General features: G+C 41.0%; 2 protein-coding genes across 2 annotated transcripts in view; one reads left to right on the top strand and one right to left on the bottom strand.

Moving 5' to 3' along the window:
* Positions 1 to 41: 41 nt before the first annotated feature.
* zar1l (zygote arrest 1-like) lies at positions 42 to 2,379 on the bottom strand. The gene is made up of 4 exons (XM_086308936.1): positions 1,751 to 2,379; positions 1,030 to 1,122; positions 888 to 962; positions 42 to 669 (listed from the first exon to the last, which is right to left on the bottom strand). The coding sequence occupies exons 1-4, from the start codon at positions 2,330 to 2,332 to the stop codon at positions 526 to 528; spliced, it is 894 nt and encodes a 297-aa protein (XP_086165062.1). The 5' UTR covers positions 2,333 to 2,379; the 3' UTR covers positions 42 to 525.
* Positions 2,380 to 3,685: 1,306 nt separating this feature from the next.
* The window catches only part of pds5b (PDS5 cohesin associated factor B), a 37,653-nt gene continuing 17,300 nt past the window's right edge, over positions 3,686 to 24,038 (top strand). The window contains exons 1-11 of the mRNA XM_086308928.1: positions 3,686 to 3,789; positions 14,893 to 15,020; positions 15,272 to 15,475; positions 15,777 to 15,863; positions 19,381 to 19,478; positions 20,273 to 20,399; positions 20,775 to 20,855; positions 21,375 to 21,515; positions 22,329 to 22,444; positions 23,577 to 23,671; positions 23,845 to 23,990. Of these exons, the coding sequence (XP_086165054.1) occupies positions 14,913 to 15,020; positions 15,272 to 15,475; positions 15,777 to 15,863; positions 19,381 to 19,478; positions 20,273 to 20,399; positions 20,775 to 20,855; positions 21,375 to 21,515; positions 22,329 to 22,444; positions 23,577 to 23,671; positions 23,845 to 23,990 (1,203 nt within the window). The 5' untranslated portion in view covers positions 3,686 to 3,789; positions 14,893 to 14,912. The remainder of the gene's footprint in view (positions 3,790 to 14,892; positions 15,021 to 15,271; positions 15,476 to 15,776; positions 15,864 to 19,380; positions 19,479 to 20,272; positions 20,400 to 20,774; positions 20,856 to 21,374; positions 21,516 to 22,328; positions 22,445 to 23,576; positions 23,672 to 23,844; positions 23,991 to 24,038) is intronic.

Genomic DNA, 24,038 nt, shown 5'->3' with positions numbered 1-24,038 from the left:
AATGTCCAAACCCTCTCAGCTTTGCTTCACTGTGTCTCCAAAATGCTCAACCTGAATGGTCCTTCAGGTCATTTCTAATCCTCTTTCTCCTGATCTTAACAGCTTGAAATCTGAACATTTTTAGCTAGACACGCTAGTATTGTTAAAAAAAGAAGCTTGGAGTAATTTAGAAATTGTGCCATCAGTTTGTATGGGAGAACATTGTATCATTGCAGTAGAGTAACATAGTCTACTGTGTATAATAGGCAAGCACCCCATCATTTCCATTTTGACTTCATAGTGTATGTATACATTCAGGAATCTCAACTTTTAAGGTGCAGTGTTTATTTCTTCATACAAAAATCGTTTTCATGTTAGGTACCAGGATCAGTGAGGGGGAATGAATTTTTAAAGTTGGCTCAAACCAGGGCAGCGATTGGAGTGACTCTTCAAGTTTGCTACTGGGGGCGGTGGCAGCTTCTCTTTGTGGCATGACTTTACACATCAGCCTTATTGGTGTAACCTCAGGCTTTCACGGCGGGCAACTTAGACGATGTATTTGAAGCTGTAGGTGGCGTCACAGGACAGCTTCATTCCCTTGCAGCGACAGCACAGGTCCTGACGGTGAGGCTTCTTCATGTTAATGTGCCTCTGCTTCTTCTCACAGATGCAGCAAGTCTGAGAGCAACCCTGACAGGGGGTGTAAAAGAACATCACCAGCATAAGAAACAGCACAGGCTTTTCTCATCCCTACAGAAAGAATGCCTTACTGAGACTGATAGTGCCTTAGAAATGTGATCCAGTTTATTTAAATGCCCCACACAGAATCTGACTGACCCTGCGACTCCACTTTAAGTCCAAGTGAACAAATCATCTTGCGAAAGTTCCTCAAAAACAAGTTCACGTACCTTGCACAGGATAGATTCCACTCTGTAGGGGTTAAACCCCACTTGGCACTTCCGGCAGAGCTGCTTGTAGTACACCTGCCAAAGCAGTCGCTCTATTTTAGCTCAGCAGGCATTTGTTTGTGCAATGCTCGTTACCACTAACCTTACTCGTTCCAGAGATGCACCATACATAAGCACTCTCCCACCGGATGTTGCACTTTTTGCAGTGGAAAAACCCATACCTCTGCTCCAGGAACTGGAAAAAACAAAGATAAATAAAATTTGTACAAAATCTTTTTTTACCACAGCTGGGTTTTTCCCTGTGGGCTGCACTGACTGTAAACATTCTGATGATACTTTTATGGAGAATGTGAGTGAGTGCATAGATTTTGAACTTAACTATCGTGATATGTTTTGAGTTTCCCATTAATAATGGCTCTACCCCGTTACCATTCATACTACAAAGTAGTTAATAAACAAGATAGTTTTTCAATTTAAAAACATTTTTTTATCTTTTCTAAATACAGAACAGTCTGGGCAATTAGTATCTTATACTGCCCTTTATTTCTTTGTATTTTTGAACACGTTATGATCTTTTACACTTCTTAAATCTTAAATAAATCGAGTTTCGTTAGATGTTTTTTAGTGTAAAAAAAGTACCGAGTTAAAATCAGAACAAATTTAAATGAGCCTACGATGACATTTGCCAATTAACTAAAAGAATCTATATTTTCGGATGGATAATAGGTTTTAAATGACAGTCATACTAATTAGGCTATAGTTTGAGGGCTTGAACCATAGATGACTGAGGGACTTTTCTGAGTTACATCGTGGATTGGAAAGCTAAAGACAGTGCTCATTGCCATTTCCCCACACGCATCCACCTGAAAGTTGGATCCCTTTGGAGACCGGTGGAAAGCTGTCTTGGAGTCTTCTGGGGCTTCCTCGCCACTTTGATCCCCATCGGCCTCGGACGTGGCCTGCTCGGCGGCGGCTTCACCTTCTCCTTCACCAGCGCAGTCTTCGAGTTTCTTTAGGAAGAGCCTGCGGTCAAACACCGGCGAATAGATGGACACGGGCCTCAGGAAGCGCAGGTTGCTCATTGGCGGCGTGTGGCACTGCGCCTTCTCCTCCGGTGTGGACGCATCGGGGCTCATGGGGAGCTTGCAGGGAGTGGGAAATTCATCGAAAAACAGCGTTTTGGGGCCCAGAGAGCACTGGACAATTTTATCCACCCTGGCGTTCACTTGCACGCCGCACTCTTTGGTGTTCGCCTTCTTGAGCTGAGGGGGTAAACTGGGGTTGACCTGGGACAGGAGGGTCTTGTAGAGCTCCAGGTAGTTGAGGCTCTGGGGGTTCATGAAGCGACCATCTCTCTTGCCCCAGTTGCCGACCTGAGCCGGGGAAGCGCAGACAGGGTTACCATATACATTGTATGGTGGAAACGTGGACAGGAACCCCTCCATCCTGGAGCCATGAAACCAGTCCAACTTCGTGCTCGTGAGATTTATAGCCTACGCGTACCTTCTCTAGGCACTGATTGGTTAATTGAGAACAGCGGCGTGCAGGCTCGAATATAGGTAGAGATACGGTGCCCTCTATTATTTATTAATAATAAGGCTCTGTTGACTACAGCAAGAATGGCTGGCTATGCATTTGAAAGTGTAGTGGTACATTTTTGGGGCCATCTTTAAAATTTAAGTTAAATTAAAATTGTTTTTATCAAAAAACTACAGAAAATCTCTGCTGAAACAAGACTCTGTGCCCAATCCACTTCTGCAGCAAGCGCGATGCTTTATTTGAACGATCCAAATCCGAAATGTTATATTGGAGCTCCCTCTATGGGCTGGCTCGTGTTGGCCAGAGACCCATCGGAGAAAGACAAAGCAAGCAGGAGATTAATGAGGCATGCAGTTACATATTTATTTATTTATTTATTTTTAGTTGGACGTTATGTGAACTAGCTTGGCAAGAAGGTTGTATAACTTCAGTAATATTGCTTTTTTAGTAAAGCCACTGAAGTCAGAAAATCTATCATTTGAAAGTCAAAAATGTGTTAGACGTATTAAAAATGTGAATGAGTAGGTTAGCAAACAAAGGAAATTGAGAAATAAATACCCATGGGCATTGTCCCATAAATGCGATTTTTATTTTTAAAATGTCTGTGTGAATAAATGACTTTATATGGTATATATTCTAACAGTAGGGGTGCACTTAAAACGCCAGAAGGGCCATTCAGCAGCAACTATTTATATTTGTAATTCCAGTTTACACAGGATTAATGTAAATGCACCATTACTGTCATATTCATGCGATCATTTTCACGCACAAACCCCTTTAGTTGAATCATGGGTTGGTGGTGAGTTCAGGCTCTGTCGGAATCCTGGGTTTTCCGTTTGATATGCAAAACAGACAACAATGCCTTAAAGAATAGTGTCAAAACATTATCGTTTGGATGTTTAAAACTCTATTTTTAAAACTGTGGGATTAAATGTAATCTCTGTTTAAGAAGACTAATGTTTTATTTGGCAGGGTTTGTGTATTTTATAGGCCTGTGCTAAATAAAATCCACTCTAAATTAATTTAGTGTGGGTTTTTTTTTTATTGCAAATTACCTGCTTTTATCTTTAAAGTGCGCTTCACGAGGACTGTTAGATATATTACAGGAACTTTATTTTATATGTGTTTGAATACTCGAAATCTTTTTGGAAATTTTTACGAACAAAAACTGAAAAAGACGCTCTGCGCGTCACGTGAAGGGCTCAGCAGAAGTACCCGAACTCGCCCTATAGGTGGCGCTACCCACCCATCGATGGTTTTTACCCACGGGCACTGAATCTATACATATTGGCGCCATTTTGGAGCTAGGAGGGGGAAGAGAGCTGCAGAGGAGGACACGATTTATCACAATTCACCGTAACAGGTAAGAAAATGCACAACGAAGCGAATCGTTTTGATTGAAAAGCAGCGATATTTTCGGACGTCGTTGCCACAGAGTCGATGTGATCCAGGATGTATCCGCGGAGCTCCCGGGTTTCCAGCGCTAAAAAAGGCGGAGCAGAGCCCGCCTCGCTTGCCTGTGTTCTCGGCAGCCTTGTCCGATTCACAGCGCTGGTTGACCTGGTCCTGCGGCGGAACAAAAAAATGGTTAGCTAGTAAAATAGTAGTCTGCTGACTGGGCTCCCCGCAGCACGAACAGACAGTGGGGGTCGGGTTGGTTGTGTGAGCGGGCTCGGGATATTGATATGGATATAACGGTAGTTAGCCGGTGTGTTTTGTTCGGTGCAGCGTTACTCTCAGTCCGCCCTCTGTCACTGAGATTGCTCTGCTGCTAACGCTAGCTCGGCACGCTAGTTTTTAGCGTGGATACTAGCGAGCTAACAGCAGCTAGATGGATTAGCCACAGTCAACATAACAGCAATAAGGCAGCCTGGCCTGAACACGCTGCTGTACCAATAACAATACCCTCTATTCACGAACAGCTTCCCGACTGTGTAATAAACTCACCCACGTGAAATCGGCCTTGAGAATAAATTATTAGCCTAACTCTGGTAGTGATCTCGTAGTATTTTCGTTGTGACGCTCATTATTGCGGGCTTTTAGTGAAAGGCGCATTACTTTTTTTTTTGTTTCTTTAAATTGCAGAGACCTGATCCTCTAGCGGTAATTGTGTATTTAAGGCTTCTCGAGATTTTAAAGACTTTTACTTAACGAGTTTGCGCAACAATGAAAATATGAACACAAATAGAAGCTTTGGGGGTGAAAAAGTAGCGTGTGATCAAATAGGACATATTTATTTTTGCAGCTAAGTCGCTTCCAGAGAGCTGTAGGGCATCTGATGTGACCGCTATCAGTCTATATATGTATATGAAAAATATAATCTCTGTATATGTTTTTAATTTTATTATTGCTATTGTTTTTAAATCGCTTCATCATCAGCATTGCGTTTTGATGAGCGGATTAAAGATTGTAAGCAGTCTAAAATATCTGATTACATGGCCATGAAACGCTGGGTTAGATATTTGTTTCATATGGATTTCTCTACACACACACACACACACACACAAACACAAACAAAATAAATAAATTAAAAAAAAATCCTCTTAAAAATAACACAATTTAAAATCCCAAATAGGATTTTAATGTATTCATTCTTTGTGCGAATTGCAAATAAAATAATGCTACAGGCAGAACTCATTTATCAGCAGCTGCTTTGCACTTCTTCAAGAGATAATTTGGCCCTATTTAAAAAATCAAATGCAGGCTGTGCTCCTTTAAGCATTAACTGAATTGTAAACTGAGCTCAATTATGTTTAGTCAAGCTCTTCCTCTTCAAAACCAAGATTTTCAGTTTGTTTCTCTTTGATGGTTGCCTTGTGGTGAATGGATACAGAGGAGTAATGATGTGTGTGCTGCCTAATACCCGTAGAGATGTGATTCAGCCTTCACTTGTCCATTTCATTTAATCTGAGGAAAAGCTCAACTCTTTGAAAGCGTTTCCCTTCTTCAGCCAGTTTCCGTCGCTTTGTTTTTGTGAGAGTGCCCGTGCGGAGGTTGACGAGTTCGCCCTTAAAGCTGGCCGGTGTCCGGTTCCCTCTCTGTTTGCTGACATTCACCCTCATCCCTGTGATCACCCAAATGGGAGGGGGGTTAAAATCAAGGATGTCTCTGTCAGAGTTCGAATTAGGTTCGAAGAATGGAAAGTTCTCACATTTCTGCTGGCAGCTGCCTTTAAAAGACAAAAGTGGGAAGAGCATAAGCAACTAATGGGGGGCAGGAAAGGCTTTCGGTGGGGGGGATAAATGTGTTTTTACTGTGATAAACCAGTAATAAGCTGAAAGTAGCTCATGTTCAGGAGGTTGTGTATGGGACAGCTTGCTCCTTTGTGATTATTTAGTGCTGGTTCCCTGGTGGATGGTACCCACGCAGCCTCCCTAGGTTGAGAAATAATCTGCTGTGATTGGCTGCCAGAGCTCAACTGTGTATCAGTGTGGCAGAATGAGAGAGGGATGGACTCAAATTTGGCAGCAGCTGTGGGTGGAAAAGAAGGTCAGAATCAAGCAATCTGGCAGCTTGCCAATGTCCTGTGTGTGTGTCTGTGTGTTTTTGTAAAAGCTCAACTACAGCTACAGAAAACTGTTTGGTTGTGATTCATAACTAGGTTTTGGAGTCTGGTCTCTAAATCAAGCGCTTTTGTCAGACGGCAGACCCACTGACCGAGGCCGCTTCATAAATCAGTTTTTCTTTCGGGGTTAAAAGTAGCTGAAATTGAAGGAACAAACAGTTCAGTTGTGAGAGAAGAAAATAATCTGTTCATTTTTCAGGGCTTCAAATAGCTGCATATGTGCAGTGTTTTGTTTTTTTAATTGTATTTTGTTATGTAGTTGTATTGAATAAAACAACTACATTTTTTTTTCTTAAGGAGTAGAAGGAGATAATATTAGAGCCAAGTAAAACAAAAAACATTTGGCTAAATTTCATGCTGCCTGGTCTGAACTGTGGATCGGGCAGCCTAACAAATGCCTGTCAGGGAAGCTGAAGTGAGCCGTTGGATGAGGAGGATCTCGGTTTGGCATTTTGTGCACTTTCCCAAAGGAATCGTACAGATTTCCCCACTAAAAGGTACTTATCTGTTATGGTAAATGGACTGGTTCTTCTATGGTGCTTTTCTTTTCTACTTGAGCACTCAAAGTACTTTGTACAACTTTCCTCATTCACCCATTCACACTCATTTATATGAGCGTTTTTTTGTTGTTGTTGTTGTTGTTGTTGTTGTTGTTTTTTACTAAGCTTAAATGCTTTCTGTCTAACACTTTGACACATTCACACTCCAATGAACGCATGAGAGAGCAACTTGTGGTTCAGTAGCTTGCTCAAGGATACTTTGGCATGCAGGCTGGAGCAGCCAGGGATCGAATCACCAACCTTCGAATTATATTGAAAGGTTATATTTTGAAAGCTCCAAGTAGGATACTGGGGTTTGTGAAATAAGTTTTTACTTTTGAGCAGACGTGATGCCTTTTTACAGAGAGATATTGCAGAGGTATTAATAGATATTATTGTAGGATCTTTACTTTACAATATAAAGTACCTGTTGTTGTAATTTGTTGCTATATAAATAACATTGAATTGAATAGAGATCTATATGCACGCATAACCACAGGATTGCAGAAACTAAGATTGGGATATGATCCCTTTTTTCAGAATACCCAACCGTAGTCTGGGTTTCTGCAGTCATATAGCAGTTTGTAACACCATGTCATGCACATTGCTTGACAGCTGTCTGTCATATTGGTGCTTGGTGAGTAATTCCTGGATGTTGCTGGTGGTTATTGGGTGAAATTGGTTACAAAGAAGAGATTTTTGCTGCACCAAAAATCTCTGCAAACGTGCTAGCCGAGCAGTAGTAAACTTGGAAAAAGTGTGAAGAAAACTGCATTTGCCTTCAGAGTAAAACTTGTTTCAGCACGACAGTCAGCAAGTTTTGCAAAGGCCTGGTTTGTACTTTGAAGGCAAACTGTCTCAGTTTTGGCAGTTTTCACATTATCACTGCTACTGGAGGAGTAGCTGGCGAGTGTTTGCAGACAAGCTGGCGTGTTCTGTGCATACTACGAGTGACAGCAGAATCAGCTAGGAACCAAAGCAGCAAGGTGGTTTTCACCAGTTGTGGATACTAGAGCAGGGCGATATGGCCAAAAATATTTATCACGATATATATTTGAAAATTTGCGATAACGATATAACCGACGATATAATTGATGCGAGACAAAATACAACTCCACAACATTACTAGCGCAAAAAGACAACCTTCCATTTATTTTCACTTAAACAAGAAGCTGGTTTTTATGTACATTAAAGCTTTATAAAAATGTAACAGTGCAAATGCAAATTCCTTGCTGAAAGTTTAACCAAAAGGCATTTCCAGTAGAAATGGGCTGACATATCCTGAGCATAACCATGTATAATATCCACTGAAGTTAAAAAGAGGTGCTTTGCAACATTAAACTGCAGTGTGCAGTATGTATTTTTCGGACCATAAGGTGCACGGGATTATAAGGCACATTAAGCGAAACAAAGCAGTCAGATAAATCAAACTTATTAAACTCATTCTTCTTGCTTCCTCCACTTCTGTACCATTGATTCATTAATGTTGAATTCTCTGGCAGCTGCTCTATTCCCATGTTGTTGCAGTCTATTAATGACTAACCTCATATTGTGGATGGATTATCTCAGTTGTTCTCCTGACTGAAGTTTGGTCCGTTTACAACATCCTGCCATGCGATTGCATTTGTTTCTAACCATGAAGAACCTTCACGTTAACTTTTATAAGTGGAAAAGTGTTAGTGTTCGTCCTCCAGCTTCACTGTTTATGTTATGCTAACATAGCTGTGTCGCTAGCGATCACGTAGCACATCATTATATACCAGCTAGCCCAACTTCAGTAACCCTACAAACGTCACTGCTGTTTAGTTTCCTGTCTTCATTTATGTTGAAAGTGATAGCAGAACTGTACGTTTGATTTTTTTCAGAAATCTCTCAGTCAGAACATGCAATATCATGCTTAGGTAACTAGCGAAACTAGCGAGCTAACTTCCGCTAGCTTCCTGCTAACGTCTAACTCCGTTAAATGTAATAACTTTAGTTTTCATGGATGCCTGGAAGTTAAACTTCATAGTTACACCTGGTAAAGCAGCAATGCTGATCGTTTTATTAAAGATGAAAGAATTTAGACAGTTTTTAACTCTAAGTGATGCTGCAGTGTTGTTTGACCTGAAACATACGGAGTTTAGGACCCAGATTACTCCCAGATTTAAGAGCATCTTAGTCCGACAAATATGACAATAACAATGGCCGCTTGCATGTTCTGCAAAAAAATGTGCTTTGTCGTGTATCTGACGGACAAACACCAAACCAGTTCCACATCACGGAAGTTGCACCATTTTTACAAACCAATTCTGGTTCATCTGTTTCACTCAACAATCGGCCATGTGCGTATGAAAACAAAGGCACTGCGCATGCGCGTTTTACTCCCATTCTATCGCGATATTTCATTTTCCTATCGTTGCCTAACATTATACCGGTATTACCGTGAACGGTATAATATGGCCCAGCCCTAGTGGATACTCCATTTTTCTTTCCTTCATGACCAGTGGTTGCCAGGTGATTGCAGACTGGTCTCTAGGCTTGTGTGACCTGACATTACACGTCCAAATTGCCAGTCAAGTTATCAGCATGTGCCTGCATATCCTGAATTGAAAGCACAGTAATTTGCTGCCCTAAGGTGAACTCACAATGGGTTTGAAGTGTGCCTCATGTGCCTTTAGCTGGTGTCCATATCTCTCTTTATGGACAGATTTTGTCAATAGGATAGCATCATAGTGTGGATGTGACAGTGAGCAAAATGAAGGCCAAGATCATTGGTGTGTCATTAAATCAGGTAACATTTTCACGACTACTAAGTGCACATGGGTTTTTTGCTATGTTAACATATCCTGAATACACCAGAGGCCTTTGCTATGAAGAAAGATTTGGATTGATCCAAGCACCGTCAAGCTTTTACCCAGTTTTCAGTGTGATCAGGTGATTAACAGTCTAATTCTTAGTGGGGTGCATTGCAATGGTAAGTTATTCTGGAGATCTAACATGCTTACCTGTTGGTTGACTTATTGAGATAATGGCCACCTTTGTATGACCGCTTAAGGGCTCATTATGGTTGCTGCAGTGGTCATTGTGCACACAAGTAGTGACGTCATCATTTATATCACCAGTGAGGGCGCACTGGGCTGGCTCCAGTATTCTCCTAAGCGGCAGAGGTGTCACCACTCATACAAAACCTCCACATCAGTGTTATTACTGGAGTACAAAAGTCTTTTGGGATTTTTTTTGTCTTTCCAACGTCTCCCTTGGTATAATCTGGAAATCTTTTGCTCTGATGAATCATTAGATCATTATCATACACTCATTCCTTCAGTGTGTGGTGATGCCACAGATGCAACGTTGCAAAAACTGAAAGCCCCATGATATGCATGAGGGCTGCTTGCTCCATGGCATGTGACGTTTCGGTGATGCTCTGTTTTTTGTTTTTTGTTTTTTTTTTCTGGGGGGGGGGGCTGCTTAAAGAGGTTGTACATCGGCATAGTAGTGCGGTGTGATGCCCTAACTGCTCTAAAGTATGGAACTCTAAAGCTTCCTCAGGGACAGCTACCTTGCCATGTTGACAAATCTATAAGCCACGTGATTGGACGGTCTGTCATCACATTCAAAAGGGCCCCATTAAACCTGAAAATGCAGAGAATCACGAATGTCACTGTCTAGGACTGAAAGCGACAGTGACTTTGTGTGAGGAGTTTAGGTGCGAGACAAACTGAAGCATACCCAGATCATTAAGCACAGTGTGAGTGCATGCCAGCGGGCGAGTCGGAAAGGGGCGGATACTTGGGCACGACACAAAGTAATCACATCCCCAAGTAGGGAGCTAAATTTCATTATGAGATGTGGGAGAGTCTGAGAAAATTAACAAACAAACTCCTCCACAGCGACGCACAACAGCGAGCAGCTAACACCTCTGCTGATTATCATAGCCGCCACTAAAGTTGCAGAGAAATATCAAGCTAGAACATCTAACCTGTGTGTGTTAACACTGACACTTTTGCGGTGTGGTTTTTGTATATGACTCACAAAGGTAATCATTATCACTCGCTCTGAAACTTGATTGCATTATTTAAACCGCCATCTGATCTGATTTCATTACTGATGTATGACTGACTATGTGCAAGTTTGATTTTGATTCATTTTTATTTTAAATAACTAAAATTATAAGGAAATAATGAGATGTATGTAAATTATAATTGTATATAAAAGATGGCCCACCCGAGTTACATAGAGTCAAAGGAAGCGTCTTCAGATAGCTTGGTTTATTGTTGAGAAACCCATTATATGACTCTTTGAATACTGGCTCCTTTAGTCAATGTTTCTTTGGACAGCATAGCAAATTATAAATTGCTTCCTATTACATGTGATGCAACAATTTACCATCTTGCTATCCTGAGGGGACTTTATGTTCTGATGGTTCTCTGGAAATTGAATTGAATTGAAATGGGAGAAGTAAACGACTGCAAAATGAGTCTGTGCACTCACGATCTTCGGCTAAGTACCTACATTCACATTAATCTGCTTCATCTATTAAATATTTTTACATGTCTGCGTTGTTAGCTGTTTTTGTGAGTTTATGTTAACGGCTAGAAAACTGACATGAAAATAGACCAAGACGTGAGTCTGGAGAAAATTACTGTTTTGGTTAATAGCAGCATTTCTGAGCTGTAACCGAGGAAAGCTGCCATGTCTTGGATTCTAGTTTCTAATATCAGGGTTTTGATATATTTAAACCAAGCAGCTCACTGGGCCTAAACATTGTGCAAAAGCTACAAGAGCTGCAGACATTTTGTTAGTTAATGTCAGCCTGCTGTTCTCTTTAAGCCACAACATGTTTTTAAAAAACAGCCTGCAAAGATTATAAAGAACAAGACAGATGTTATGACTTAGTACCCTTATTACCACTAATTAGGGTTGGCTAAATCATGCCAATGTACTCTCACATGTACACTTTTTTCTCTATAGCTATTAGTGTTGTCGTGGAGGGTAGAACAACAAGAACTGAGTGTCATGAAGTGCCCACAGGGGAGCACTGCAAAGCTAAATTAATGAGTCAGCGAGGTATGTCGAGCTTAAAGTTTGCGTTCTCAACATTACAGATGACTGGCTTTTTGCCTAGCTAGAAAAACCTGGCCCAAAGCAGGTTACATTAAGAGTTGAAATAGTCTGGAGTACCATTTTTAAGTAATTGTGTCACAGGCTTCTGACTTTATTAGATAGGGGGCAGAAAAGGGGCAGCGAGGGCCATCAGCATTTTATATATGCAAACTGTTGGGTCATGTCGTACTAATGCTGCAGAGGTTAAGTCACAAGTGATCAAAATGCAGCTCTTATTCACAGCGGTGCCCATGCATTCAGTTGGTTGCTCGTAGAGCTGGGCGATAGAACGATAACGATATGTATCGCGATAGAACTTTTTCTCGATAGAAAAAAAAAAAAAAAAAAGAACAGCCAATCCAAATTACGTAGCGCAGAGCCGAACCAATCACAGCCGCAGCGTCACGTCACATGACTTGTTACGTACAGCACAAGTGCCAAGCCGCACATGTGTATTTGTTTGGGAAGCAGCCAGCCACCGTACCGCCGTGAAGGTATTTCGGCTATTTCAAGTCTGACAAAAAACAGAGTAGCGTGCACTGTAAATTGTGCCGAAAGCAAGTCTGGAAATACAATAAACTTTTCTCTAGATTTTTCTATGCGTTTGCACCTTTCGTCCACACGTAAACGGCGTTTTTGGTCACTGAAAACAAAGATTTTTAAAAACTCCATTTTTGCATTTACTGTGGACTAGAAAAACGGAGAAAACGCAGCGTCAAAGGTGTGCGCATTTTTTGACGTCACACTGCGCCACGTTATTGTTTCGGTGAAATGAATTTCTACAATACTGTTAATTCTACTCTCTGCAGTGTTTAAATGCTTACAAATACACACAGTTACTGTCCCTCCACACATACAACTCGGTTCTGCTTCTATGCCCCAGCTTTGTTTACTTTTTCCCACCGTGCCTTCTAGACTTCTGATTGGCCAACATTTCTGCACGGTTAGGAATCTAGCTCCACCTGCTGCTTTGGCATGTTCATAAGGCAAGGCAAGGCAAATTTATTTGTATAGCACAATTCAACAACAAGGTGATTCAAAGTGCTTTACAGAGACATTAGAAACAAAAACAAATAAAAAGCATGATTTAAAATTGATTAAAACAAGCAAACAAACTAACTAACTAAACACACACATTTCACACCTGTTCGCGCGATCTGAACCCTGATCGTAAGGGGAGCTACCAGTCCTTCTGTGGACGAGCTACTTTCTATTTTAAATTCCCTGAATTTAAAATACTCTCTAGACCCAGTCTAGACCCAGTTGGGGAGCTACCCAGAGCTCTAATCCCACACCTGTTCGCGCGATCTGAACCCTTATCGTAAGGGGAGCTACCAGTCCTTCTGTGGATAGCAGCGTTTTCCTTCATTTCTGCCTTTATGTGTGGACGGGATTATTTTTTAAAACGAAAACGGAAAATCTCCGTTTTCAAAAATACCCGTGTACGTGTGGACGTAGCCTCGGTCTCTGACTGGAAGCGCTAATTCGTCATTCGGCTTTTGTCAGACTAAAGTAACTGTTAAAACTGTTTGAAAAGCTCAGCTATACAACAAGGAGAGATTGAGAATTTCCTTTTAGTTCTCAGTTTATTTGATACTGACAAAAGTTAGTCAGTTTTGTCTGTTCTTCTGTAAAACAAACTAAGATTTATTTTTAGAATTAATATTTTGTTTCTAAGTGGAATTGACAATTTAGTCTGTTTCGTTTGTTCTATTTTGAAACTTAAACGCTTTAGCGGCTGCCTTTTGTGTAGTTTGCAATATTTGCCTTTATTTATCTGAAAAAGTCTCATGTTCCTTAAGTACATCTACCCTGTTGAACTTATTATGGGAAATAAATATTTAAATAAAAACAAGCTGCTGATTATTTCACATTTTACTTGTGAGCAACGACACATTTAAATCTTACAAATATAGTTATTTGGCTTATATCGTGATAGATATCGTTATCGCCTGAAATGAAAAAAATATATCATGATATGAAAAAATCTTATATCGCCCAGCTCTAGTTGGCTTGTGATCCTAAAGAGCTGTCAAGTCTGTTTTTAAACTGCTGTAATGCCCACAAATGAGAAAATGAATCGGTTCATTTGAATCACCAAAACTTTTTAAATCTGTAAAATTAATTTTACTTTGATCTGACTAAAAACTAATTTGATTTCAACCTTCTCTGTTATTAGACTGTGGTACTGTGTCAGAACTGAATGCACTGATGTTTAAATGCTTTAATTATAAAGCCTGAGAGCACTCAGAGTGCACCGGGTGGGGGGGGAATACAGATATCTGCTTAAAAGATTAACCGTTTTCTGCAGCTTTGCTCTTTTTCCATATTTGCCACTGTTAACTTCTGCAGTAACATTTTTTTTGTAGATCTCTATCACATGTTCCTCTGATAATGTCTCTGACTGAAGTAGGCTGCACTCAGTTAATCCATTTTGTGCAGAAGAAGAGTTAAATTATGCCTCTTTTTGTCTGAGAGCACACGGAGCCTGAAGCAGAAATCCCGGGTTAACAAAGAAAGCCGATAACCGCTTCTGTGATACCTGTTATCTCTGACTGGGATTTTGTTAAGCCAGCTAACACAAAGAAAGCCTAGCTATGTCAAAATGATTTCATAGTGCACCCCTCAGCTCATTCAAGCTCTTGGTATAGTCATAAACCTTAGCCGGGCTTTAGTTTGTCTGACAATTCAGGCTTTAGGTGAAGAGTAAATTCTTCTTACTGGGTGCACACATTTCTGTTGCTTTTAATGTCATTAATGGGGGGGAAAGCCACAGTGGGAATGGTTCATTTAGGTGTTTGAAAGGTGCCGCATGTATTATCTGGTTAAGAGCAGCTAAATTGGACGTCAAAGCACATTTTGTATCATGTGAATGCCCTAAAACGCAAACTGGGTGTAAATCCGTGAAATGCTTGTGGCTGCGGTAATGAAATGTGGAGCACAATGGTAGCAGAAGCTCACAAGGAAGGGAAAAAAAAAATCAGCCTTGCTCTCTGAATGCAGCAATTTCATCCTGGACACAGCTTGTAGGAAGCTATTGCTGCGCTGTGAATATCTCGCTGAATATTTCAGAGGTTGCTCTCTTTCAGGCTGCTTTAGAAGCTTTAAAGTAAAAGATTTCCTGTGGGTCTCAAGAAGTTAACATTGTGCCTTTTCAAAAAAATCAAGATTCAGCAAGTTTTCAAGGTTCTGGGGTTTGACTCTCTTCCTTTGCTCTCTGTCAAAATAGTATTGCTGCTCTTGTGTTTGTAATTAATGCTCTTGTGTCTCTCTGCAGGCAGTGAAGAGCTAAAGAGGATGGCTCACTCTAAAGCTCGAGCCACAGACGGGAAGGTGACCTACCCCCCGGGGGTCAAGGAGATCTCTGACAAAATCTCCAAGGAGGAAATGGTTCGAAGGCTCAAGGTCAGTGTCAGATTGGTCATTACTGCTTCAGTAGTAGTTTTAGGAGTCGTCTTCTATTGAGGAATATTGCTGATATATCAGTGAAAGAATAATCATCTTTTTAAAACAAAATGTTTCACTTTGCTTGGTGTACCTGAATAAACCCATTTTAAACCTCATTGTCTTGGAGTGATGATTGTTTTACCCCTTGCTCGGCCATTAACCTCGGGGACTTGCCTTCCCCCATTTAAAATGCCCCATCTCTTTTCTAGATGGTCGTCAAGACCTTCATGGACATGGACCAGGACTCTGAGGAAGAGAAGGAGCTCTACCTGAACCTGGCCCTCCACCTGGCCTCAGACTTCTTTCTCAAACACCCAGATAAAGATGTGCGTCTGTTGGTGGCCTGCTGTCTGGCAGACATATTCAGGATTTATGCCCCAGAGGCCCCTTACACTTCCCCAGACAAACTAAAGGTAGGGTGATTCATATTTTCTTGAAATGTCTTCACTCTGTCTTGTTAGAGTTACTGTTGTAATTAGACAACTCTGCTTGTGCTTCTCTAGAGGAATAATTTAATGCTAATTGGACAAATTGATATATTCAGTCAACAGGTGTACTTGAAATTCATTCAATGTGTGTCCTTTTATTAACAGTTTGAACATTTTCAATGTATTTCTATTTACTTTAGTGTAATTTTTTGATCATGCCTGAATTTTGCTTAGTAGAGCTGCTCACATGAAGGATTCACTGTATGCGTGTTTTTGTTTTGTCTAGGATATTTTCATGTTCATCACCAGACAACTGAAAGGCCTGGAGGACACTAAAAGCGCACAGTTCAACAGATACTTCTACCTGCTGGAGGTGCGTGACTGAGCTTTTGTGGCTAACGTGTAGCACTGGGGCTTTGGTCACAGTAAATTGAATTTGGTCCCAAGTAGTTTGATCAAAATACAGCGAGGAGTTTAATTTGAGCTTTTAGAAAATTTGTGGTGTTGTGTTGTGCTGTCCTGGCTCTTTAATTGCAACAGTGGAGTGTGTGGAGTTGTTTGTTGTGACATTAAATACCAAGAGGTGTACACCTGGTTGCTACAATGGAGGCTTGTGCATCACAGAACTGTCAGGAACAGCCACTTGGATATTGGTTACTTCTTTTGCTGAAGGCTTTGCTCTGTGTGTGGATGCTATCTCTAAATGGCAGCAGAGATGCTTTTTTACAATAAAGTAGTATTTCTGATGTCTCTGAAAGGCATGTTAAAGTGCCACCGCATTCAGCATGCGTTGCATTGTGCAGGTAAAAGGTCAGCCGTGCACTGAGAAAGGATGGCTTCCTCTTTGCAATAGATTTCACTCAGCAACTCCTAGCAACCACTCTCTGTTTGGTCGGAGAGTACACCTTTTCCTTCCAACTTTGTGCGACTGAGGCCTAATGCATGTGTGCACTCCTGGTTGCATAATAAATGACTGTAGCTAACCGTATCTGAACTCCGTTTAAAGGATTAAAAAATGTACTGCGCCTTCAGAAAATTATTTATTTAAACTAAATTAACCTTTAGCATTTTTGGAAGCTCTTTGAAGAATCTCGTTCTGATTTGATTTTTCCCTCGTTAATGGTTTGTTTTGTTTTTCGGTCTTCCTGCTTGTGTGGTTCATTGCGGTGTGTGTGTGTGCGTTTTTCATTAAATTATGAGTTTGTGCCAAGAAGCAATTTCCCCACAAATTGAAAGAGACAAACTGCTTTTAATTGCAAGTCATTGTCTTTTGTATGCAACGTAATGATTATTAGGATTGTAATTAAAGCTGCAGTTCTAACTGTGGCATAAATGGGCCATTTGAAGACGAGGGAAATCTTGCCATTTTTATTCTTCTTTTTTTTATGATTATTGTTAATACAGCAACAGTGAAGTCCAAATGATCTGTTGTGGGAGTGTGTAATACAGAGTTTTAATAGCTGGAACTACACCTATTGAATTTTGGGGGAGGGGCAAGGGTTGTACATGCTTAAACTAAGCACAAGTGTTCATGATGGTCGTGAGAGATATCGTTTACCTGGGTAATGTTTTTGCTCGAAATTTAGCCTTGAAGCACTTCAACAACCTGCACAAATACTGCCATGTGATGAAATCGGAAAATATTGTCTTCCTGAGATGTTGTGACTTGGCTCAGTCTTTTTAACCAAATGCTTAAAGCCCTGCTTTGCCACCATGTAGCTGCATCAGTAATTTTCATCCACTGTTTACTCTTACTGTCATATGGAGCGCAGCTAGTGAGTGCTCCAGTGAAGCTCAGTGGAGTTGTCTGTTTACCTTTGGGTCACATGTCACCAGCTGTTAGTATCTCCTCCTCTGTAGACTGCTGGTACTCGGCGGTGTGTTTTAGCCTCAAGCAGTGAAACAACTTCAATGTTCCACCTTCAGAGGGAACAGTATTCTTGCATATTTTACAAAGTATTGTGCATTGTTGAGCTTTCTTTTTAGGTACTGGATCAGAGGCTGACACACAACTCTCGCTTTCAGACGTGCCTGGGCTTATTGTGTTGTAAAATGCACTAGGAAACATAAACACATGGCAATGATTTGACATTTTTATATCACTACAAATATCTCTACCTTACTATAACAGATGGTTTGATATGGCACAGGCCTAATTTATGAACTGATTCAAATTTGATGGTCAAGATCACTGTGAGCTCATCTCAGCCTTATATTAAGCAGTTCTGATGAAGAAGTAATCTTCCTGCAGTAGAGTCAGCTCACACTAACTTCAAAGCAGGCCAAGTTCATACTAACTAGCTTTAAAGAATATATGTTATCCTTACAAAGCATGCGGTGGATATGTAAAACATATCAGTGGAGAGTGGGAGTAGTGGAAAAGGTCACTTTTAAGCATGTTAAGTGGGTGGCTTAATGAAGAACTTGAATTGCTTTTTCAACTGCAAAGGTTTTAATTGTGCTAACAGCACACAGAGCAGTTGTTGGCTTTGGAAGAACAATTTCTCACTCTTTCTCAACATTTGCTTTCTCCACTGTCGTGCTATCTCAGTGCTTTCTGCTGTGTGTATCAGAGCAAGCCAGATCCAGAGCCATGCAGCCCTAATACACTGAAGCCCTTGCACTGGCCAGTATTGATATGCTTTATCATTAAACTTGGTCACTGCCCTGAAATACTGTTTCCTCTGGTGTCATTTGTCCTTACCTGTTGGGACTGAGTGCGAGTTTTATTTTAGTGTCCAATTTCAGTCCTCTTAAGAGGCGGCTGGTGCCTGGTCACGGTGTCACAGCTGAATACCCTCAGGCTTATTTTAAAAAACAAGACTGAATGTTACCTGGAAATGATTGCATTTATAGCTGTTGGTTTTTTGTTTGTTGGTTTTTTCCCTCTTGTTTAGCAAGTTCCATTAGCATAAGATTGCATGCATTACTGTACCCGGTACAGTAGGCACTTCTAAAGCAGTCAGACTTGCTGCAACTTATTGTTTCAAGATTGCTTTATTTGTAAGTCTCTCGTACTTGTTGGTGTTTGCCTGCTTATGTTAAACTACAATTTTGCATGTATTGCATCAAGATGCATTTCCATTAAATGTTGTAAAGCAATATGAGTTTTGACAACAACTGCAAATGTGTTGGATTGACAGTAGCAGTAGCCTTCCATAGAGGAGGATTCTACCAGCTACATGATAAGGACAGGTGGATTGGACCCTACAGTCTGTTAATCTATGCAGCTCCTGTAGATGTTATATACAGGTGGCCCAGTACTTTTGTCCATACAGTGTATATTTATGGATTAATGATAAGTGGCACAATATTTTTTGTTTGTACAGCCTATTAGGTTTTGGAACCTGCATAATATTTTAGTACCCAACCCTAGCACCCACTTAGCACCAACCTCCAGCTCAACCCAGTCAGAAAATGGGAAGTGAACTTAATGGGAGACACTTATTGGAGCGTTGAACTGTTAAAGGGCTTCAGAGGTTGGTGGAGACCAGAAATGAAGGTAAACCAGTTACAGCAGATTGCTGCTCCTCCTTGAGCCTGGTTCTCTCAGGATTTTTTTTTTCCTTCCCACTGCCAAGTGCTTGCTCAAAGGGTGCTCTTTGATTGTTGGGCTTTATCTCTGTGATACAATTTAAAGCATTTTGAGAAAACCGCTGCTGTGATTTGGTGCTAGATAAATACAATTGAATTAAAGGGGGAAGGAGCATTCAGCAGGTAGACGCATGCACACTTCACTGAGCTGCTGCTCGTTCATAAGAGCTGAATTTTGTCACCATATCATCTTTGAAGCCTATGAGTGTTTTAACCACTTGACAAGAAAACACAGCTGTGCTGCATGAATATTTTCATATATATCTTGTCGCCTCTTTTTCTTTTTTTCCCCCCAGAACATCGCATGGGTGAAATCCTACAACATTTGCTTTGAGCTTGAAGACAGCAACGAGATTTTCACCCAGCTCTACAGAACTCTCTTCCAGGTCATCAAGTGAGTCCCTATTTATAAGTCACAACCAACCACCTCGGTTTTCATGGTGTATTGCATGTGAGTCTGTGCCCAGATTTTTATTTTTTCTAATTCCTTCCTTAATTTTTTTTTTTTTTTGCCTTCCTGCAGTCCTGACAGCACTAAGCTGCTGTGATTCAAACATCTGAAAATTGTCTTTGCTGCTGCATCGTAAAAATGCACAGTAGCGGTACAGTTGTTTCTAAGTGATTGCCCTCTCGCCTCTCTTCTTTTTTTCTTCTAAACCCCCACCTCTCAATTTTACTGTGCTGAACACAACCTCCAGGGCTAAATTCTGCAGTACAGAATCTGGCTCTTTGCCACTGGAAAGATTGTGGTTGTCTGTGTCAAGGTTGTGCCAACACGGTGCTTAATTCTTTTTATTTTCTTTTTACTGCATTGAAAGAATCTAAAGAAGCCTGCTTTCCATTTAAAATATTCTCAGTGATCCAGCAGGTGTTGGTGAGATGGTGTTAGTATGTGTGGAAGTGGTGTTTCCAGAGAGTGCCACATAATGAGACTGGTAATGCTTGGTACTGTTAAGGAAGACAGTCAATCAGATTTAACTTTAGCTAATAAGCTTTGCTGCCCTGCTGTAGTGCAGATCATTATGAGCAGGTTTACCCACCCTTTGTGTGAGCGGTGCATTTTCAAAGATGCATAGTGTTTTGTTTGAGAGGAAGGTTACTTTTTGAAATGAGAGGTCCTGTCAGAAAAACAAGTCACATCAGTTATACAAAGAGTCCGTCCTTAATCTTTGTGCATTGTTTCCCTAGCAATGGGCACAACCAGAAAGTGCACATGCATATGGTGGATCTGATGAGCTCCATCATCTGTGAGGGAGACACCGTATCGCAGGAGCTGCTGGACACCGTGTTGGTCAATCTAGTGCCAGCGCACAAGGTATGTTGGGTGAAGTGCAGATGCGCATCCGTTTAACTGTCTCAGTAACGCGCTCGTAGTACCGCCACAAGAGATGATCCAAGTAGAACCGGCTCAGTAAAGGAAAACCTTAAAAAATAAATTGAAATGTTCACTAGACAGAGGCCAGTATGATTTTCCATCCTCTCTAATTCAGTGAGACCCCTGCAGGTGGGAAGAGGTAAAGCAGCTTAAGCACTGGTCCACAAGAATAAGTGGACATCTGCTCCCGAACTATCCAAATGGCATTCAGACAAGAGATGATGGACTACACCCTCGTCTTTCACAGCCACATCTCTGAACATTGCTGTGATTTGCTGTTTTATTCACCAATTTGTTTTTGTTGTTGTTATCCAGAATTTGAATAAACAAGCATATGACCTGGCCAAAGCTCTGCTGAAGAGGACTGCCCAGGCTATTGAACCCTACATCACCAATGTAAGATGAAATCTTTGACACTCTTATTTATAGTGCTGTTTTAATCCTTTACTTCATTTTACACAGGAGACATAGTCATATTTAAAGCTGTTAACAGTCATAACACTCAAAAGTGATACATTCAGAGGTGTAACTGTGGCTCTGAAGTCGGTGGCGTGTAGTGTGATATGAAGAATGTGATATTAACTCTACTTAAAGCACAGCCTGCCATGCTTGAAATGTTTCTGTGCTGTAGGAGTTTCATATCTGTGCTAATGAAGCTAAGAGATATGGTGAACATTACAGCAAACTTCTAATGCCTCCTAATCCACGTGGTTTACACGTCCTTGGTTAAAATACCGAATCCCTCCCACCTTCAATAGCTGTTCTGTGATGGATCTCAGATACGTAAGATGATTTATGGTCTTGCACACACGTACTTACTCCTCTCTCCGCTAACGCAGTCCGAGTTTGAGTCGTGCGATCATGTAGGAGTTTCATCAGTAATCGTTACTCCTCCTGCTCTGTCGTCTGCATCAGTTTTTCAACCAGGTGCTGATGCTGGGAAAGACCTCAGTCAGCGATCTGTCCGAGCACGTTTTTGACCTCATCTTGGAGCTTTACAACATAGACAGCCACCTGCTGCTCTCAGTGCTGCCACAGCTGGAGTTCAAGCTCAAGGTATAGGGGAAAAAATCCACATTTATCTATTTATTTTATCTTTGTCTGTGTAGTTGTTTTGCATAATATTATGATGTTTACAAGAATTTAATATTTTTAAAGCAGTTGCATTGTGATGTTAGCAGTAGTTTTAGATTAAGCAGCAAATAAGTATTGATATTATAACTACAGTCAAACTGCAAAAGCCTTAAGTCTTGTAGCCATTACACACAGAACTGCACATTTTCACTTTCTCTGCAGGTTTGTTGATTCATATTAGAAAGATAAAGCAGTCAGCCAGTCAGCATAATGTTGCCTCTGCAGTGTCTCATAAAGGCATCCCGCTGATGGATAACGCTCATTAACTGTTCATGGGGAGTGAGGATCACTGCTGTCTCCTCAAAATAATAGCTGTGATAAAATCTCTCTGCTTTAGACCAGAACCCCTCTCGCTCTCTTTCTCTCTCTCTCTCGCTCTCTCTCTCGCTCTCTCTCTCTTTCTGATGCTTGCTCCCCCTTTGCCTTTCTCTCACTCACGCTCGTTTCATCTTTTTATCTCTCACTCTTTCTTTCCTCTTTCCTCCCCCTATTGCACTTTTGTCTTTCTTTCATGCTCACCCCTTTCCTCTTCCTTCCTCGTCTCCCTTTGTCTTGCTTCTGATTTGCAAACAAGATTGATACCAAAGAAAGTACTGCCATTGTCTGTTATGAAAACGGTAATGTTTCCCGTGTAGTTAATGTAAATGACTTGGCACCTCGTTCCAATCGACTCAGCCGATTTTGGTGCATCATTTCTCTCCCCATCTCTTTGTCTTTCCCCGCTCGTCTCTGCAGAGTAATGATAATGATGAGAGGCTGCAGGTGGTGAAGCTGCTGGCTAAGATGTTTGGAGCCAAGGACTCTGAGTTGGCTGCGCAGAACAAACCACTCTGGCAGTGTTACCTGGGCAGGTGGGATTCAGTGTTGTGGATCTGACAAATGTCTCTATAATCGCGATTTGATTGATAACTTTGCTTTCAAAGAGACAAAAGAATCATCTTTTCTTTTTTAGCTTGCATTTAGTATCAATTGGTTGGTTCACTTTTGGATTAATACTATATTTTAAACCATATTAAAACTAAATATATTTTCTTTTTGTTGTGGTTACACTGGATTCTTCACTTTATTATTACTACATAAATGCCACACAAATCCTGTGTGATAAAACACAGCGAACTGTTTGCCATAGGCCGGAGAGATGATCAAAACAAAGACAGATGGAGAATCGGGTGTGAGCACGAGGCCGTAGATAATTAAAATAAATGAGAAAAATAGAACTGTGCTTGTCTTTAATGTACGCGTGTCATGGTGTTGCATTGAACAGTCGTACAATTGTATTATAAAATCAAGTCTTGCAAAGAACAAAGGGAAGAGTTGAGAATACTTCCTGCAGCTGATCAAGCAGTTTTCAGGTGTGGAATTGTGGGTGAACTGTCCCTTTAATGGCTCATAGATAATACTATGTATTAAAGTAGAGTAGATGAGAGCACAGGATGGAAACAAACGTTAGCAGTAGACTGCTTACATGCAGCGTATCTACAGTTTCCTGCTCTTACCATGAGAAATAAAATAGAATCTACTGGGTTCTCTTATATCAGGGTGTGTGTGACACTGAGCACGTCACACACCAGAAGTGTGAGTTTTTTCACCTTAATATATCTCTTAAACCCATTGGGAGAGTCTGGTGAAGCCTGTCTGTAGACGGTTAAACAGATTACATGTTGTTGTTAATCCACAAAGAGAGTCTGGGCTGTAATTTGTATCTCATTAGTTTTACAGGGTTCGACCCTGTCAAGTGCAGCTTAGCTAGTTTATCTGGCTTAGAGTTAGACTTATTCGGCCCCAATATACCTGAATTTTACTGCGTGTCCAAAATATGTGGGAGGGTTTGGCGGGAGTCATGTGACAGAGTGTAATATAAAGTGAGCTTGTTGATGTATGTTGTGTACCCACATGAGACGCCGTCTTCTTAGAGCTATGTTCATGTACGAGCCACCTTTTAAAGTCGCCGACATTAACGTCCGTTTCTTTTATCAAAAAAAGGTTTAATGACATCCACGTGCCTATCAGATTGGAGTGTGTCAAATTCGCCAGTCACTGTCTCATGAACCACCCAGACCTGGCCAAAGACCTTACAGGTAAAAACACACGGACACTTTCGTGCTTTTGTGTGCTGAGAACTGCATGTGCGTGAAGGCCGCTCGAGTGTGTGCTCGACGTCAAATGAGAAGCAGCTGCCTGGTGCTTTCTTTGCGTTCGAGGTAGCCAGTCCTCTCACGTCCCACTCATTTGTTCCTGTTTCCTTCCCCAGAATACTTGAGGGTCAGATCACATGACCCAGAGGAGGCTATTCGCCATGATGTCATTGTCTCTATAGTAACTGCTGCCAAGAAGGATTTGTCTCTAGTCAATGATGCACTGCTCAATTATGTAAAGGAGAGGACTTTGGACAAGAGAGTAAGTCATGTTTTTTAAATCCTGGTCAATGATGATGATGATGTTGTT

This window comes from Aulonocara sp. 'chitande type north' Nkhata Bay, linkage group LG10 (genome assembly GCF_057382095.1).
Source record: "Aulonocara sp. 'chitande type north' Nkhata Bay isolate Kocher_YH1m ecotype deep benthic linkage group LG10, A_spYH_male_GT1.1, whole genome shotgun sequence".
NCBI lineage: Eukaryota > Metazoa > Chordata > Actinopteri > Cichliformes > Cichlidae > Aulonocara > Aulonocara sp. 'chitande type north' Nkhata Bay.
The sequence above is the reverse complement of the archived record's forward strand: the minus strand, read 5'-3'. Positions and strand labels throughout refer to the sequence as shown.

Excerpts from the sequence above, each read along its gene's own strand:
- zar1l (XM_086308936.1), bottom strand. The coding sequence starts at position 2,332 with ATGGAGGGGTTCCTGTCCACGTTTCCACCATACAATGTATATGGTAAC. Across the intron at positions 1,123-1,750 it reads CAAAGGGATCCAACTTTCAG|TTCCTGGAGCAGAGGTATGG; the intron begins GTGGATGCGTGT and ends TGTTTTTTCCAG. Across the intron at positions 670-887 it reads TGGAATCTATCCTGTGCAAG|GGTTGCTCTCAGACTTGCTG; the intron begins GTACGTGAACTT and ends ACCCCCTGTCAG.